At 43.2% G+C, this 17,060-nt stretch overlaps 1 protein-coding gene and 1 long non-coding RNA gene across 3 annotated transcripts in view; one reads left to right on the plus strand and one right to left on the minus strand.

Moving 5' to 3' along the window:
• Positions 1 to 12,770, minus strand: part of LOC135967467 (uncharacterized) — a 40,541-nt gene extending 27,771 nt beyond the window's left edge. Inside the window, exons 1-2 of the long non-coding RNA XR_010581600.2 lie at positions 11,605 to 12,770; positions 3,320 to 3,500 (exon numbers count right to left, since the gene is read on the minus strand). This is a non-coding gene — a long non-coding RNA (uncharacterized lncRNA). The remainder of the gene's footprint in view (positions 1 to 3,319; positions 3,501 to 11,604) is intronic.
• The window catches only part of MAMDC2 (MAM domain containing 2), a 177,494-nt gene that overhangs the window by 76,738 nt on the left and 83,696 nt on the right, over positions 1 to 17,060 (plus strand). For both annotated transcript variants that reach the window (XM_005581898.5, XM_045373130.2), the window contains exons 6-7: positions 10,278 to 10,534; positions 15,574 to 15,667. In XM_005581898.5, the coding sequence (XP_005581955.1) occupies positions 10,278 to 10,534; positions 15,574 to 15,667 (351 nt within the window). The remainder of the gene's footprint in view (positions 1 to 10,277; positions 10,535 to 15,573; positions 15,668 to 17,060) is intronic.

The following is a 17,060-nucleotide window of genomic DNA, read 5'->3' on the forward strand; positions in this document are numbered from 1 at the left end:
TGATTATTCAGTGTTTCATTTTTCATCCTCAATGATGGCAAGAGGCAGCTGGCTGGGGAGAACATATATTTCTTGGAAGAGGCAACAGACCAATGGACTAGTGTCAAATCATCCATTTGACTATGTTATCTGAGTGCAATTCATCCTTTGAAGAGTGTAATTCTCCTAGTCCTTCTTCACGCCCATCTGCAATCATAGAATATTCTGACTATATTTGTGTCCCCAGGGATAGAGAAAGAGCCCCAGGCTAGGAGTCCAAATACTTGTGCTCCAGGCTCAGTTATCAGAGTACTTTATTACCTTGACTAAGCCCTCAACTTCTTAGGGTCTCCATTGACACATCTGCAAATGAGCAATTTGAATTCAATGATTCAAAGATGGCTTTGAGTTCCAATATTTTACTTTTCTCTCATTGCCTAATGCTATTTACCAAAATCTCCAAATTCACCATTCAGTGAGATCTATTTCAAAATGGCTTGAGTCCCTCCTGGATACTTATAAGCACACAGCATTTGGCACTAGAAGAAAAGGAGAACTAAAGGAACAAAGGGTTGAGAAAAAGAGGCCCTGGATTTTCTAGTATCTTGACCAGAAGGGTCAAGACGTAGGCATAGTGGTGTGGTCATCCTTGAGAAGCACTAAGACTTGCTGGTAGGGTGCTGCCACCCCTGACATAAGCACTTGCCTCTCTCCTCTCCCACTCCCTTTTTCCCTCCCATCTCCTTCTCTCCATTTTCCCATTCTTCCTCTTCTTTCTTGGCTATTCTAGAATACTTCCCCAAGGCAGGCAGCTTTTCCCACTAGCATTGCTTGGTACCCATATGTCAATACTGTGGGCTGAAAAAGAAACTGACCCGAGGGTTGAAGGGAGGAAGTCTAAAAAGATCTTCTACCTACCTTCCAGCAATCCATGGGATTACCCAGTCAGAGCCTCAACACCAGAATTACGCTTCTTCATTGATCACTTATTCATTCCTTCACTCATTCAACAAACACATAATAAGCACTTTTTACATGTATTTATATTTACATTCTTGCATACCCTGGTGATGTAAAAAAACAGTCATTCTGGATAAAGAAAATGTGGCACATATACACCACAGAATACTATGCAGTTATAAAAAAGGATGAGTTCATGTCCTTTGCAGGGACATGGATGAAGCTGGAAACCATCATTCTCAGCAAACTAACACAGGAACAGAAAACCAAACGCCGCATGTTCTCCCTCATAAGCGGAAGCTGAACAATGAGAACACATGGACACAGGGTGGGGAACATCACACACTGGGGCTTGTTGGCAGGGTAGAGATAGCATTAGGAGAAATACCTAATGTAGATGACGGGTTGATGGGTACAGCAAACCACCATGGCGCATGTATACCTGTGTAACAAACCTGCACATTTGACACATGTATCCCAGAACTCAAAGTATAGTTTAAAAAAAAAAAAAAAGATGCTTAAAAAAAAGAAAAAAATCATTAACCTCAAAGAGTTTATAGGAACCAACTTTTCCCAAAATGTCCTTCCCTAATCCTTATATGGAGCACAAGGGTGATATGTGGTCAAATAAACTGGGGAAACCCTGCATTAAAGAAAGCTAAACAGATTTCTTTATTTCAGGATTTCCCACCACCTTTAATATAGTTCTGTGCTCATGTACATTATGGCATTTCTCAAATTATCTGAATACCAAAATGCTACATAAACTTGCAAGCATGCACAGTAATGCATGACTAATAGAGGTATGAAATAAATGATATGAAACCACAGAAAAAAGACTACCTTGGTTTTGGGGTACAGAGAAGGCTCTCTTGAGGAAGGAATAACAGAACGGGAATTTGAAGAAATGGATAAGGAGGAGACAAACGCAGCATGTGCAAAAGTGTAGAGGCATGAGAGTGGATGGTTTATTTTATGATTGGACAGCATTTGAGAAGCACAAGGTATGTGATGATGGCAGAGGAACCCCTAGGTCGCAGGCTACATTCCTACTTATGATTAGCAGGAAGCCTGATTGCCTGCATTCCAATCTTTCCTGTTATTTCACTCCAAGTCCTCTTCAACCTTTGGACTAATATTTTGGCCATTCATTAGCCAACATCCCCACTCAACACACACACACACACACACACACACACACACACACTCCTCTAAGCCTGGAGTGCTCTGTAAGTCTTTCCCCTATAGAGGGTGGGGCTAAAAATGATGAGTTCAAAAGATTCTAAAATACTTTATTTGAAAAGCTCTGCCCATAGGACTCAAAGATTTGGTCAGTATCATTCTTTAAAACAAAGCAAAACAAACCCTCCAATGCTCTAAAAAGGAAAGAGGTTGCCTCTCCTATATTTGCTTTCTACTGGGTATACTGATTTCCCTGGAGCTCTATCAGTTTGGGTGGCAAAGTTAAGATTAAATGGTTCAGATGTCTGCCTGCAACAGCAGATTTTGCTCTATGTGAGTTCATCTTGTGTTCGTTCACATACTGGATGCAGCTTTTGCCTTTGCTTTCAGGTAAAAATTGGAGAAACAGCATGTAGAAGGGGAGCTCATTGTCTACTTAAGAATTTCAGAACTGCAGAGAGGGTTGAGGGAAGTCTTCCCAGGAGAGTGCTAGTCTTTGGGTTGTAGAAAAGCAAACAGTGAATGTAATTTCTGAAAACTACAATGTGGATATGAGTTTTCCTTCATTTCCTTGTATGTTCCAAACAATCTGCCCCAAACATTGAGTCAAGGTTTTTAAATGAGCATCGTGCCCCCAAATTATTGTCTAATGATAGAAATGACTAAAATAATGCAGTAAGAATTGTGGTGGGACATCTTTGGAATACTGGAGGGGTTGTGATTTTTATACTGTGTTTTCTTAATTCTGACTCATCACATATGGGTTTCTTTCTTTATTCATATTTCATGAAGTGAAACAAAATCTTTCAGGAGGTAACCTACTGACAGCTCAGATCATTACTGTTTTCTACCTACCTTAGTGAAAAAAAAGAAAAAGAAAAATAGGTGATTGCCGGAAAAATAATGAGGGAAATGCATCTCTTTGCTGATATTTAAAAAACCAAGCCTGCTTGTTGTGTTGCTCTGGAAGAAGCTGGACAAGGTTTCAAAACCTAAAAAAAGGTTAGAGTTATTTTATTCCATCAAACATCACGAGATGGATGGATCATCTCTCCATGATCATGACACTCTTTACTCATTTCAGTTTGGAATGAGCAAGGGTCGTCTTAACAGGACCTATTTATTTACTCTCTGCATTGATCCACTTGGTGCATGGTGGAAGCATGCGGTAGGGAAGCAGCTTTCTTAATTTACTTACCATTTTCTTTGTGCAAGGTCTGCTGAATTTCCTTTCTCTACCCTTGGATGACTTGCTGTGGCTTTCCAGTTACTTTCAGGTATTAATAAACATCTTCACTTTCAAGGATTAGGTTCAGTCAAGTCACAACTGCAATGTCTCATTTAGTTTAGATCTTCCCACAGACTGGGCCACACAACAGCTGTAGAGAGAAAGGTTTGTGCTTTGTCTCTTCATACTTCACCTTTTTCTTCCCTACCTCTTCTCCCTCTTACTGGCTTCTGGCTGCTTCAGGGTTGGGAGGCAATAGGCGGGGTGGGGATGGAACAGAAAGGCAAAGGCCAGGGACAAAACTTTCACTTGACTGTTGCTATTTAATCTAGAGGTGATGCCCTTCATACAGCACATGGCCAAATTCTGGCATTCCTGTCATGGCCAATGGGGGATCCCACTTTAGTGTTGCCAGACAGGGTTGAGCAACTCTCTGGCTGACCATCTATGAATCCTTCTTAGCTCCTATAAGTCATGGTATGCCCCAACAGCTCCCTTCTAATGGAATTACCGCACTGGCAGGCAGTTCTCTTGAGAAGAGTTCTTTTAAGGTAGTGTAGCCCAGCTGCCTTCTAAATTGCCCCCTCAAACTCTGGAAGTGCAGTTCACCGGCAGCAAACTCCTTTTTCTCTACTCTTCCCCCACAGGTCCCTAGGGTCAGCTTCTTGCCTTTAGAGGTATGCACCAGTGCCAGGCTCCATCTCTGCATCACACCACACTCCAGTATCACTGGTCAAGCTTTCTTAAGAACTCTGACCCCCTTCATCTCAAGGTTCAGAGCAATTGCAGAGCTCAGAAATTTCTGCACATAGGGGAGGGGATGAGGTTAGATGGCAGTTTCCTTCCTCTACCTTTTCCATGAGTGGTTCCCTTAAGGCCCCTCCTTTAGACAAGGTAAGAAAGGGGAAGCAATCCCCTTGCCTTCCCTGGAGAGGTTGAAAGGAAACACATAGCAGGGCGGTTCTGTGACAACGCTCTTTATAGAAACCCCATCTCCAATCTCTCTGATTCATCTCGAGCCTTCTCATATGCACAAGCTAGAGGGGAGAGACGGGCTAACACTGGTAGAGCCGGGGTAGGTGCCAGGGGTTGCCACTTAGCATATTGATGGTCTAGCACCTCTCTTTAGAAAATAGAGGTTGTCGTCACTTATTGTTTGGGGCTTTGAGGTCTTAGCACAGATACGAGAAGTCTCACGTAATATTCATTCATGTTTACATCATCCTTGAAAGCTGTATAAAAAGACTAGAGTCTGACTTTATGATGGTAAGGGCCACCAAAACCCTTACAACTAAAGGCTCGTGAAGATACTGTCAGACTCATTGGGTGGAAAAACACGCATTGTAACTCATTCTCTTTGGGTGCCATCTACTCACCATGGCAGCAGACCAGGGGTATTTCCCTCTGGCATACATCTCTTCAGACCAGGTTGTCTGCCCTACTGGGGAGACAGCTTGTCCAGACAACCAGCAACACTGGAGCAGACAACACAATTGGAGTGCAAATGTGGCCAACAGGACCGCATCACAGCTGAGTCAGAGAATGCCTCTGGCACCACGGCCAAGCCAAGGGCAGTCTTGGGGGAATGCTGGTGAGCCAGACTGCTTGAAAATAAACATTCAGAAACCGCCTTTAAAGTTCTTTCCCTAATACAAGGGGAAATGGCTGACTACCAGGGGCCACTGGTTCCACATGAAAAGTTCAGCTAATACAGAAGGCTGCTGCAAGAAAGGAATGGACAGCCTCTTCAGGAGCAAGTGTGCATACATCAGCACCGCAGGCTCCATCCCAGAAGAGGCCTGAGCACTGGCGGCATGACTGAGAATTGTGATCTTTGTTTCAGCTGAATTTGAAATGTTTTTTGCCTAGAAACCTCGGGCTCTTTGTGTATAATCCAGAATTAGGTAATAATAGATTGATTTTCACTCTGTGTATGGCAAAGCAGCACATACTGTAGAGGAGTGGCAATAAGCTTCTCAATTCTTAATCTTATGGGGGAACCCATTCCCCCCATATAACCTCTTTCATTTTCAGTTCAAGTTTTTTTTTTTTTTTTTTGAGACGGAGTCTTGCTGTGTCTCCCAGGCTGGAGTGCAGTGGCGTGATCTCGGCTCACTGCAAGCTCCGCCTCCCGGGTTCACGCCATTCTCCCGCCTCAGCCTCCCAAGTAGCTGAGACTACAGGCGCCCGCCACCACGCCCGGCTAGTTTTTTGTATTTTTAGTAGAGACGGGGTTTCACCATGTTAGCCAGGATAGTCTCGATCTCCTGACCTCGTGATCCACCCGCCTCGGCCTCCCAAAGTGCTGGGATTACAGGCTTGAGCCACCGCGCCCGGCCCAGTTCAAGTTTTAATACTTTAAAAATCTCTGTGGCCTGCAGGGTCTCCAGTGATTTGGCAGATTAAAGGATTCTGTCTACTTAAAGTCCATCTATACCTAGTTTCATCCTACTCGAATCTTAAAGATCTGATGAAAAAAAAAAAAAAAGGCCTTTTCCAGAGGTTCTGGAAGCTCTAGAACCCTATGCCAGATAGGAGTGTTGCGCTCATTGAACTAGGCAGGAAAATTCTCCTAATATCAGGCACTGGACAAAATTTCCCAAGAACTCCAGGCTACCTTCATTGTTTTTAGAAAGGAGAATACTATGGCACTTGCAGCCACCTACCCATTGACTCCTCTTCCTCAGAACAGATTGTATCTGATAACACACTCCGCCTGGTTTGGCTGTCATTCCTCCAGCCTCTTCTCCTGGGGCAGACACCTGAATGACAATTTCTGAATCACCCCTACCAGTTCAACTGAGATAATAAACTCATGATGAGTTACCTTTTGTTCCCTAATGAGAAGCTTAACGTTGCTCAAATTGTCAGTAAATAGAACCCATCTTTGGCAAAAAATGAATGATGGAAAGAAAAAGGGGGCAAGGGCATGTGGTCTAGTCTGGTGGTTCCGAATGAGACTTGGAGTCAGCAGTCTTGGTCTTGTTCCCAGCAGCCTCTCTGACTCACTTTGGGCAGATCGTGTTGTGTTTGCTGGATGATTTTTGGATCAGAAATGTGACTGTGGTTCACTTGGACTAGCGTCCTGAGCACAAGTTGTTAGTGAGGCACTTTGACTGCAAATGCTCAAAATATTGTCCACAGAGCAGGTGAGTTACTATCCTTTAAAGACAACTCTCAGATGTCTGTCATCTGCAAGGAAGGTGAATTTACAACAAGGCTGGCTGTGGAAGCAGACAGTAAGCTGGGACTAGGTGGGAAAGAGATTTCCTGGGAGAGATGGCTGTGAAGGCTCTGAGGAGGAAGGAGCCAGACTAGCTGGGGACAGGCCCAATGTCCTTATTGGGCACAGCAGCCATAGTGCCTAGGAGCCATGGCATTTTTGGGGTCCATGACAATATTTTAATTTTATTTTAAAATTGGAAGGGTAAAATGAATATAATAATTTCTAGCCTACATTATATACCTCTTGATGCCAATGCAGTAGTAAACCAAAATGTTAAGGGTTTTTTTTTTTTTTTTTTAATGGAGGAATGGGCCCACCACAGCAAAAGGGCCTGGGGCCCACAAAAGTCATAAAGATGCCCTGGGTAGGGAAAACTTTCAGCTCAGGATGCAAACCTGACCCCTGAGGAAGAGGAGAACCTGGGCCAACGGGAGCTGCTGAAGGGCCCCATGGCAGACAGAATGGCCTGCCCCTCTGCTGTGCTTGGTCACTCTGGAGCAGGCAGCTGGGAGCAGCCCAGAGTGGTGTGGTCTTGGTACACTCTCCTGCAGGTCCAAAGGTGAGGTGGCTGGAGACCCAGTCAATGATGGTTTCTTCAGCAAGTTCTCTTAAAGAGGATCTCTGTGGCCCCTGCAATTAGGTATCCAGGACACAAAGTATTATAATGTATGTACATTATAATACAAAGAATTATAGCTCTCCTCCACTCAATTCTCCCAGCTCATATCTCACAAAAAGTTGTTTCATTGGTAAGTCATGTTACAAAGGGCAATGAAGATTTCATCTCTGCCTTTGTTACTCACGTGAGTGCTTACAGAACAGAAGCAGATTACAGAGGTTAACTGGTCATAGGCATTCTCCACCACTAGAATGTTCTCGTCAAGGCTGGCTGGCCACCAGCAGTGCTTTAGAGGGTTTTCAAGCTTGGGATATGGAGGAGTGACCTTGCCTCCATATCAGAGGTTCTTTGATTCTATTCAGTCTGACATTCTGATTCTTCCTTTAAAATTCCTCCCCAGAGGTGGCAAAGTGGAGCCTACAGTGGTTTCTAGCCTGTAGATATGTTTATTTGGCACATACGAAGTTTAAAAAAATATGGTAGGGAGTGTTAGGTGTTGAATTGTGCACACTCAAAATTCATATGTTGAAGTCCTAACCCCCAGGACTTAGAATGTGACCTTGCTTGGACACAGATGGGTGCAGATGTCATTAGTTAAGATGAGGTCATGCTGGAGTAGGGTGGGCCTCCAATCCAATATGACCGCTGTCCTTATTAAAAGGGGAACTTTGGGCACAGAGAGAGATGTACACGGGGAGAATGCCATGTAAAGATAAAGGCAGAGACCTTCAAGCCAAGGAATGCCAAAGATTGCCAGCACACCACCAGAAGCTTGGAGAGAGGCCCAGGACCAATCCTTCCCTCACGGCCCTGAGAAGGAACAACCTCTGCTGACACCTTGATCCTTGACTTCTGGACTCCAGAACTGTGAGGCAATACATGTGTGTTGCTGAAGCCTTCCATTCTGCAGTATTTTGTGACAGCTGCCCTAGCAAACCACACAGGAAGCATCCCTTAAAAATGGATAGATTTGCCATGAAAACCTGAATTCCAGACTAGGATGGGGACAGCCTGCAGCACGGGGCTGGATGCCGGGCATCCACTGGGTAGGCCCTGCTCTCTCAGGGAGGCTGGAGAACACAGGGGTGAGGGCCAGGCTTCTCACCCCAAGCCGGTTATTGCCGCATAAGAATATGGGCCCAGCACTATCAGATGTTTTTATTTTTCCAGACAAGCTTGGTTTCTGTTTCTCAATGTGGGGAAAAGTAAGATTTCAAATGCTAGCTACTAATTTACCACTCTCTATTTTCTCCCTGACTCAATCAACTTCATTCATACACTTAATCTGGCTGCCTCCTCTGCGAATTTGAGTTCGTAATCTCTGTTTATTCACTGTTGTGTGGTTTGTCAAGACGATAAGGTAAATTATATTCAAATAAGATTCTTCAGGGGATTCAGGGTGTTGAACAACTTGCCATCAGGAGAAAGTGAGCTTTGCCCTGTCCATTTTTCCCCTCTGCCATGTTGAGATGAGGACCTTTCTGAGACCATGTCTGTACATTAAATAACCATTTGTTGAGGGCCCACCACATACCGGGCTATGTGCTAGATACAAAGTAAACATCCAGTGTATAAATGCATATGCTCCTTCTAATATTTTTTTCTGCTCTTCATAATGGAGAAAAGATATTCTTGTCTTATTTTATTTTATTTTTTGGAGACAGGGTCTCGCTTATCACCCAGGCTGGAGGACAGTGGTGTGATCACAGCTTACTGCAACCTTGAACTCATAGGCTCAAGTGATTCTCCTGATTCAGCCTCCCTGATAGCTAAGACCAGAGGTGCATGCTACCATGCCCAGCTAATTTTAAGAAAGTTTTTTCTGTAGAGACAGGGGTCTCACTATGTTCCCCAGGCTGGTCTCAAGTTCCTGGCCTCAAGCAATGCTCCCGTCTCAGCCTCCCAAAGTGTTGGGATTAAGGCATGAGTCACTGCACCTGGCCAGGAATTCTTATTAACCAGAGATTATGTCATGGAAATGAAGATATTAAGCTGTAATTGTTCTGAGCTTGTAAATAGAAAGGGCATTCTGTTGAAGCTGCATTGCATAGCACTTCTCTGTCATCACTCAAATAAATTCATACAAAATTGCTAACAATGATAGCTTACCCTTTATACAAAACAGGCTATAGGGCAAGCATGGTTCTAGAATTGTGAATGGCATTGTAATTGTTAGGCAGCTACAATGCACCAGGCACATGCTAAGCATTTTACATACATGACTCCATGTAATATTCATTGCCTCTATGAGGAAAGTATTTGATTGTCATTCTAGAGATCCGGAAATTGAGACCCAGACACACTCAGAAACTTGTTCAAGGTCACAGGGCTAGTAAGAAGTGGAGCAGGATTCAACCTCAGTTCTCTTCAATGCTAAGTCAAGGCTGTCTCCATTCTGTCATATGGCTTCTGTGTTTCACCAAGATGCCCCTAACGGAGGCCAGCCCCTGGGTCCAGAGCCCACAAAGACCTGCCAAGAATGATACCACATATTCACTCCTCCAAATTTCAGTGTTGATTGACTTGCATGCTATTAACAATACACACATTGCCATATAGTTGGAATTCAAAATCTTAGTTTCACTCAAAACACACATGGTGAAATCTTGCATTAATTGTAAACATGTGCAGGAGGGTCTCTCCATGCCCTTTTAAGAATAGATGGTAAGCTTTATGTCCTCTTCAGAGTCTTATAACTCAAATAAGGACTGTGAGGGAGTGGCTTCTAGGGTAATGTTCTGTTTCTTTCCATGGGTGTGTTCAGCTTGTGAAAATTTAAGCACTTGACAGATGACACATCTACTTTTCTCTATGTATATTTTACTTGAATCAAAAGTAAGGAAAGTAAAAGGAATGGTCTCATCCTGTATTTAGCAGAGTGCAATGAACCCCATGGACCCATCTCTCAGCTGCAACATTTCTCCATCCACTCATGGCCAAACCTCTGTCAGCTGTAACTCATCCACTTCCTCCTCACCATTCCTGCTGGATTATTTTGAATGCAGAATCACACCATTTCACCTGAACCTCTTCCCTTCCCCACCCCCAACTCTTACGCTGTGCTCTGTCTCTCTGATTTTCAGGCCACTACATGTACGTGGACTCGGTTTATGTGAAGCACTTCCAGGAGGTGGCACAGCTCATCTCCCCGTTGACCACGGCCCCCATGGCTGGCTGCCTGTCATTTTATTACCAGATCCAGCAGGGAAATGACAATGTCTTTTCCCTTTACACTCGGGATGTGGCTGGCCTTTACGAGGAAATCTGGAAAGCAGATAGGCCGGGGAATGCTGCCTGGAATCTTGCAGAGGTCGAGTTCAATGCTCCTTACCCCATGGAGGTAGGTGTACTGGTGTGCACCAGCTGTGCCAGGGTGGGCGCTCTGCAGATGTGCCACCCACACACAGAGCTGGAGATGGAGAGGCTGTGCAGTCTCACACTCAGTCTGTCTTTTCTGCTGTGCCTGAACCATGCTCTTTCTCATCCTCAGCCCCTCTCCTGCTCTCCCTTCCTCTGTGTCCCCTTTGCCTGCCTCCTTTATTACCTTCATTTCCTAGCAAGAGTCATTTTTATGAGAAAAAATATGGCAAAAGCCAGTCAACCAACTGGACTTCTTGGCGACCCTCTCCTTCTGAAGCTTGCACTGTGGTCACAGAGGGTTCAAACGAGGAGATCAGAACCCTCCAAGTAAAACTCAGTCTGGAGTTACCTTTCCTGAGAGCAGTTTTGAAAGTTTTCCTTACTTGAGTGAACTGTTTTTCTTAAAAAAAAAAAAAAAAAAAAAAAAAAAAAGGTGACTCATTTCTTTTTTTGCAACATAAATAATGTTGTAAAATCAGAAAACTTGCTATTATGGCCCTAGTTTGAAATAAGGCTTGATGCCTTCATTTTAAAACTTTTTCCGGTTATATAAGTGATACGTTCAATGCAGAAGAATTAGAAAATTCAGAGACATGAAATGAATTAAAATGCCCTCAGCCAACTTCACAAAGGGGAGGACTACTAACATTAAAGGTTTAGTATCTTTTCGACTTTTCTAAGCACATACATTGATACATGTCTGTATCTATGTATGTATTTCAGAAGCTACGAGCACTTTCAGTACTGACTATCCGGCCAAGTAGATAAAATTATCTCCGTATTTACAGACAAGAAGAGAGAAAACAGAGTGTCCAAGAAATTGGACATTTTTTTCTAGGTCACACAGCTGGTGAATGCCAGAGAACTTAGTAACTAAGTTCGTGGACTAAAATCTGACCCAAAGCTGAGGAAGGAGGCCCAGCTCTGTCTGAGGACCCCATAGCACCACTAGAATCAGTGGGTGCAGCAATATGGTTGCTATAATATTGCCACAAAGATTTGGAGCTATAAGTAGAGTCTCGGTTACCCCAAGTTATGAATGTCCCTCACTTTTCACTTTGTGCGTCTTGCAATATCTTCTCCAGTTCCCTTTAAAGTGCCAGAGAAGCAGATTATTCCTCTGGATGGGTTTCGGTGGTGCCATCTGCTAGCCTGATGTAGAGCTGCAGAGAACAGGGTTGGGTCTTAGTTTCTGATGTGTTTCATCTACTGATGGCGTGCCTGCCTCTCCCCACATCCCCTTCCTATTTACCTCCCCTACCTCCCCCCGCAAAAAAACACTCTAGAGAGAGCACAGTGTCTTTTGCAGAATGTGTGCTATTTCCTATCCCAAAGTCCAACCAGGTCTTGATTTGTTCTTGCAGCTCAGTGGAAAATTTTCTGTGAGTTTGGGTTATGAGGAGGAAAAGAAATGCATGTACTGCTTCAAAAGTTTCCTATCAAAGTCAGATGAGTCCCCCACACACACTGACAGTGTTCTCTTTACCAACTCCTTTCATCCAACCATAAGCTCCTCGGGCAACGTTTGTCTAAATCAAACTTTGCTGAATTTTTAAAAATCAATACTTGTAAGGTTACAACTCTGGACACGATTAAACCTCAATACACATCCTTTGGGTCAACACATGTGATTTCGCTCTACCAATCTGAACTATTCACTGGTGTTATTTGCTCTCACTCATCAGGAAAAGAAAGTTGTCCTGAAGAAATCAGTGAGTTTAATGTCATCACATTCTCAAGTGAATTTTGAGAAGGAAAACAAACACTGGAGACTGAACAAGAGAACACATTGGCACAGAGGCTGTGATTAGCAAACGCTGATCAGGAATAGCATTCTTACCCCACCGGCTCTGCGTAAATTTTGCCGTTCACTTTACCAGCTAGTGCCTTGAGAGCTAAATGTCATGGACCTGTGTTAAGTTTGTAATCTTAATTTGCCCCTTCTCATAAGTCCACATCTTTTCCTTCATTCACAGCCCTTCCCCCTTGGCAAAGACAAATTTCTAGGGTTCCCCTTGGATTTTGGAGAGTTTAGGCACCGGGTCCCTGTGGGACCATTACTGTTAAGGTGAAAGGTACTTTAAGAACTATTTTGTCCAAACTCTTTTTCTTTTCAAAAAATGAAGAAACTGAGGGCTGGAGAAGAATGGGCCTGCTCAAGCTAATTAGTGGCTAACTAGGCTGGAACCTGAACAGAAGTTCAAGAGGGAGTCAACCTACAGAAAAAAAAAAAAAAAATTATTATTTTTGAAACAGGGTCTCACTCTGTCACCCAGGCAGGAGTGCAGTGGAGTGATCTTGGCTCACTGCAACCTCTGCCTCCCAGGTTCAAGCAATCCTCTCACCTCAGCCTCCCAAGTAGTTGGAACTACAGGCATGTGCCACCACACCCAGTTAATTTTTGTATTTTTTGTAAAGATGAGGTTTCACCATGTTGCCCAGGCTGGTCTCAAACTCCTGAGCTTAAGTGATCCGCCTACCTCAGCCTCCCAAAGTGCTGGGATTACAGGCGTGAGCCACTGAGGCCAACTAACCTTCGGAAAAAGATAGAAAATTAGTTCAGAGCTTGTTATGTGCCTGACTCTGTGGTTGGATATTTGTAGACATTATCTCATTTAATCTCCTCAACAGTCTTACAAGACAGGTGTTTTATAGATAAGAAAACTGAGACCCTGGGAGGTTAAGTGATTGATATGGTTTGGCTGTGTCCCCACCCAAATCTCATCTTGAATTCCCACGTGTTGTGGGAGGGACCCAGTGGGAGGTAATTGAATCATGGGGGCAGTTCTTTCCCATGCCTTTCTAGTGATAGTGAATAAGTCTCGCAAGATCTGTTAGTTTTGTAAGGATGAGTTTCCCTGCACAAGCTCTCTTCTCTTCTCTGTGCCTGCTTCCATCCCCATAAGATGTGACTTGCTCCTCTTTGCCTTCTGCCGTGATTGTGAGGCCTCCCCAGCCACGTGGAACTGTAAGTCCATTAAACCCTTTTCCCTGTGTAAATTAACCAGTCTTGGTATGTCTTTATCAGCCGCGTGAAAACAGACTAATACAGTGATATATTCAGGCCTACCTAGCTAATAAGTGATGAAAATGGGATCTGAACTCTGGTCTGTCTGCCTCCAGGAAACCATTCTATTCAGAAGAAGCTGCAAACTAGAAGCCTAGAGGTCAAATCTAGTCCACAGTGGTGATCTGTCTGGCTGTGGAGTGGGATTTTTCATTTTATTTTTAATTTTTGAATTAATTGTCAGCATTGACAAACTCAAAGATTTCAAATAAAATCTGGAGTCAGATCCTCTTGATAATTTGCTAGATACAGAGACGTTAGGCCTCGTATTTGTTTGCTAGGGCTGCCCATGACAAAGTAGCACAAAAGAGGTGGCTTAAAAAAACAGAAATTTTGTAATGTCATCATTCTGGAGGCCAGAAGTTCATGATCAAGGTGTTGGCAGGGCTTGTTCCTCCTGAGGGCCGTGAGAGAGAATCTGTCCTATGCTTCTCTCCCATTTCTGGTGGTGTGCTGGCAATCTTTGGCATTCCTTGGCTTGTAGCTCTCTGCCTTCATTTTCACATGGCATTCCGTGTGTGTGTGTGTGTGTGCATCCAAATTTCTCCTTTTTATAAGGACACCAGTCATTTAAATTGGAGGCTCACTCTACTTCAACATGACCTCATCTTAACTAATTACATTTGCGGTGACCCTATTCCCAAATAAGGTCACATACTGAGATACTAGAGGTTGGCACTTCAACACAGGAATTGTGTGTGAGGGATGCAGGGGGACACAGTTCAACCCATAACAGGTCTGACTTCCCACATAACAGCAACTGATGCAGCTGAGTGACAGCTGCCCTTTTAGACAGGGGTTTCTGTCTCTATTTCACAAGAGGCCGCACCATACCCAACCCACTTCTGCGTTCCCACTACCTGCCTGGCTTTTGTAGGCACTGAAGTTTCAAGCCCTGTTCTGTGCTGCGTCTTCTCAGGTTATTAACTCACACAAGAGGACTGCACACCTGGGTGGTTTTTCCAGCACAGGTGAAGGCTGTGCTGACGTCTGATCCCCCATGGTTACAGGCAGAAGGTGGTCGACTGAGCTCACAGTTAAAGTTGGTGGTAGAGAAGAAAGCAAAGCTAAAGGGGTTGAAGTCATTGGTCCATGTTCTTTCTAACCATTGGAACATACCTGGACATGCTGAGATCAGGGTTCTCACCTCTGACTGTTGCATCTTTGTCCAGCCCTTGATGTAGAGTTCATATAGGAAGAAGGAAAGGAACTCAGAGGGTGTTTGCTCCTGAGTGATGGCAGGGAGGTAAAAAAAAAAAAAAAACAACCCTGGCCTGCTTTCTTAGATGATTTTTCCTTTAATTGAAGTTCATAATGCTAATTAGTTCTGTAGTTCTAAGAGAAATGACATAGGCACTTCAGCTGACACTCAAGGAAGAGAGGCATATCCACCAATAAAAGGCAACTTTAAAGACTCTGTCTTGGTCCATTCAGGCTGCTATAACATAATACCATAACCTAGGTAATTTATAAACAACAGAAATGTATTTCTTACAGTTCTGAAGTCTGAGAAGTTCCAGATCAAAGTGTTGGCAGATCTGGCGTCTGGTGAGGGCCTGTTTCCTGGTCCATATGGCACCAACTCCTTGTGCCCTCAAATTCCAGAAGGGGCACACTAATAAGGGCACCAATCCCATTCCAAAACCTAATCACCTCCCCAAAAGCCACATCTTCTATTACCATTCCCTTGGGGGGTTCATATTTCAATGTATGACTTTTGAGAATTCGTGAGTGTTCCACAGACACTCAGATCATAGCAGTTTCATTCTCCCAAAAAGAGACTGTAGGTTGAGGAGGGTGCTGCCCAAACTCATATTTGGAAATCTGATTCCATGAGTCCTTGTCACTTGGCTTCATCTGGTTTGATTGACATGTCATTTGAAATCATTAAGAGCACTTAAGCCAAACTGAAAATATGTGAACATGTGACAGCATGCCATTTTCCTCTGCAGGTTATTTTTGAAGTTGCTTTCAATGGTCCCAAAGGAGGCTATGTTGCCCTGGATGATATTTCGTTCTCTCCTGTTCACTGCCAGAATCAGACAGGTGAGCATTCTCTATCTGTCATTGCATTTTGGGATGTTCCTGTTTCAAAAGATGTTTGTGGTTAGAACTTGTTTTAATTGCTTTTAATTTTCATATCTTTCCCCTTCTCTCATCCTTAAAAAATGATTTAAAGGTCATTTTTTTTCTGGAATATTACTCTTTTTTCCCCCCTCACAGAGGGAATCTAATGTTTCTGACACCATCAGCCAGTTGTCCTATCTTAGGAAGCTTTTATCTTTCCTTCCCAGGAAAAGAAAATTAAATAATACTAACTTATTCTCACTCCATCTTTCTCTTTAGAGGATATCTTGGGACCATAAATGGGTGGCTGGGTAGATGGACAAAGCTCTCACAATCTACTGAATAGAATAATATATTTTTAAAATGCTTTCCAACAGTATGTATCCAAAATTTATAAATGTCCTTATGTTTAAAGATGTTAGTATTTGGTAGACATCTCTGGACAGTTTTAGCTAAATAGCATGTGCTCTTAATTAAACTACTTTCCACTTCCAAGATGAACCCTCAAATTATTTTATCATGATCAGTTTTGCGATTTCATAAATTTGATGTTTAAAATGAGAGAATTATTTTTACTCTCTAGAAAAATAGGTAAGCAAATTGATTCAAAGTGAATTAGAAAGCAAATGTTTTATAATAAGAAGGATAATAATAATGATAACCCAGATATATAAAATTGACCTTACTGTTTAGTGAATTTGTTTCCTTGAGAGACCAAGGGAGACATTATGGTCACCCCGCCTTATTAATGAGCCCTTATTCTTGGTTATGTAGCACGGAAAGTAATTTATGAACTTGGCGTTTGGGGTCTTTCACTTAAGATAGAGTTGGTTCATAATTTAATATGATTTCAGATACATTCTACAAGTCAGAACTAAGACTTGTACAAGGGGACTACAAGGGGACTAAGAAATTTTTTGGGGGGGAGGGGAAGGGGAACTGGGGGTCTTGCTCTGTCACTCAGGCTAGAGTGCAGTGGTGCAGTCACAACTCACTACAGCCTCAAACTCCTGGGCTCAAGTGATCGTCCTGTCTCAGCCTTATCTGGCTAGTTTTTTGGTTGTTCATTTTAGTAGCTGGGACTGGCTAGTTTTTTGCTTGTTCATTTTAGTAGAGATGAGCTCTCACTATGTTGTCCAGGCTGGTCTTGAACTCCTGAACTCAAGGGATTCTCCCACCTTGGCCTCCCAAAGTGCTGGCATTACAGGTGTGAGCCACAGTTTACATGGAAAAATATTTTCGACTTGAGCTAAACTGTTACCCCAAAACTAAACAGAAATCTAATCTGCTGAAATTGACTACTGGTTTTCCTAATTCTAATTTTTAAAAGGTTATAAAACAGATAGAACCAGACTAGATTTACATACTTTTT

This window comes from Macaca fascicularis, chromosome 15, assembly GCF_037993035.2.
Source record: "Macaca fascicularis isolate 582-1 chromosome 15, T2T-MFA8v1.1".
NCBI lineage: Eukaryota > Metazoa > Chordata > Mammalia > Primates > Cercopithecidae > Macaca > Macaca fascicularis.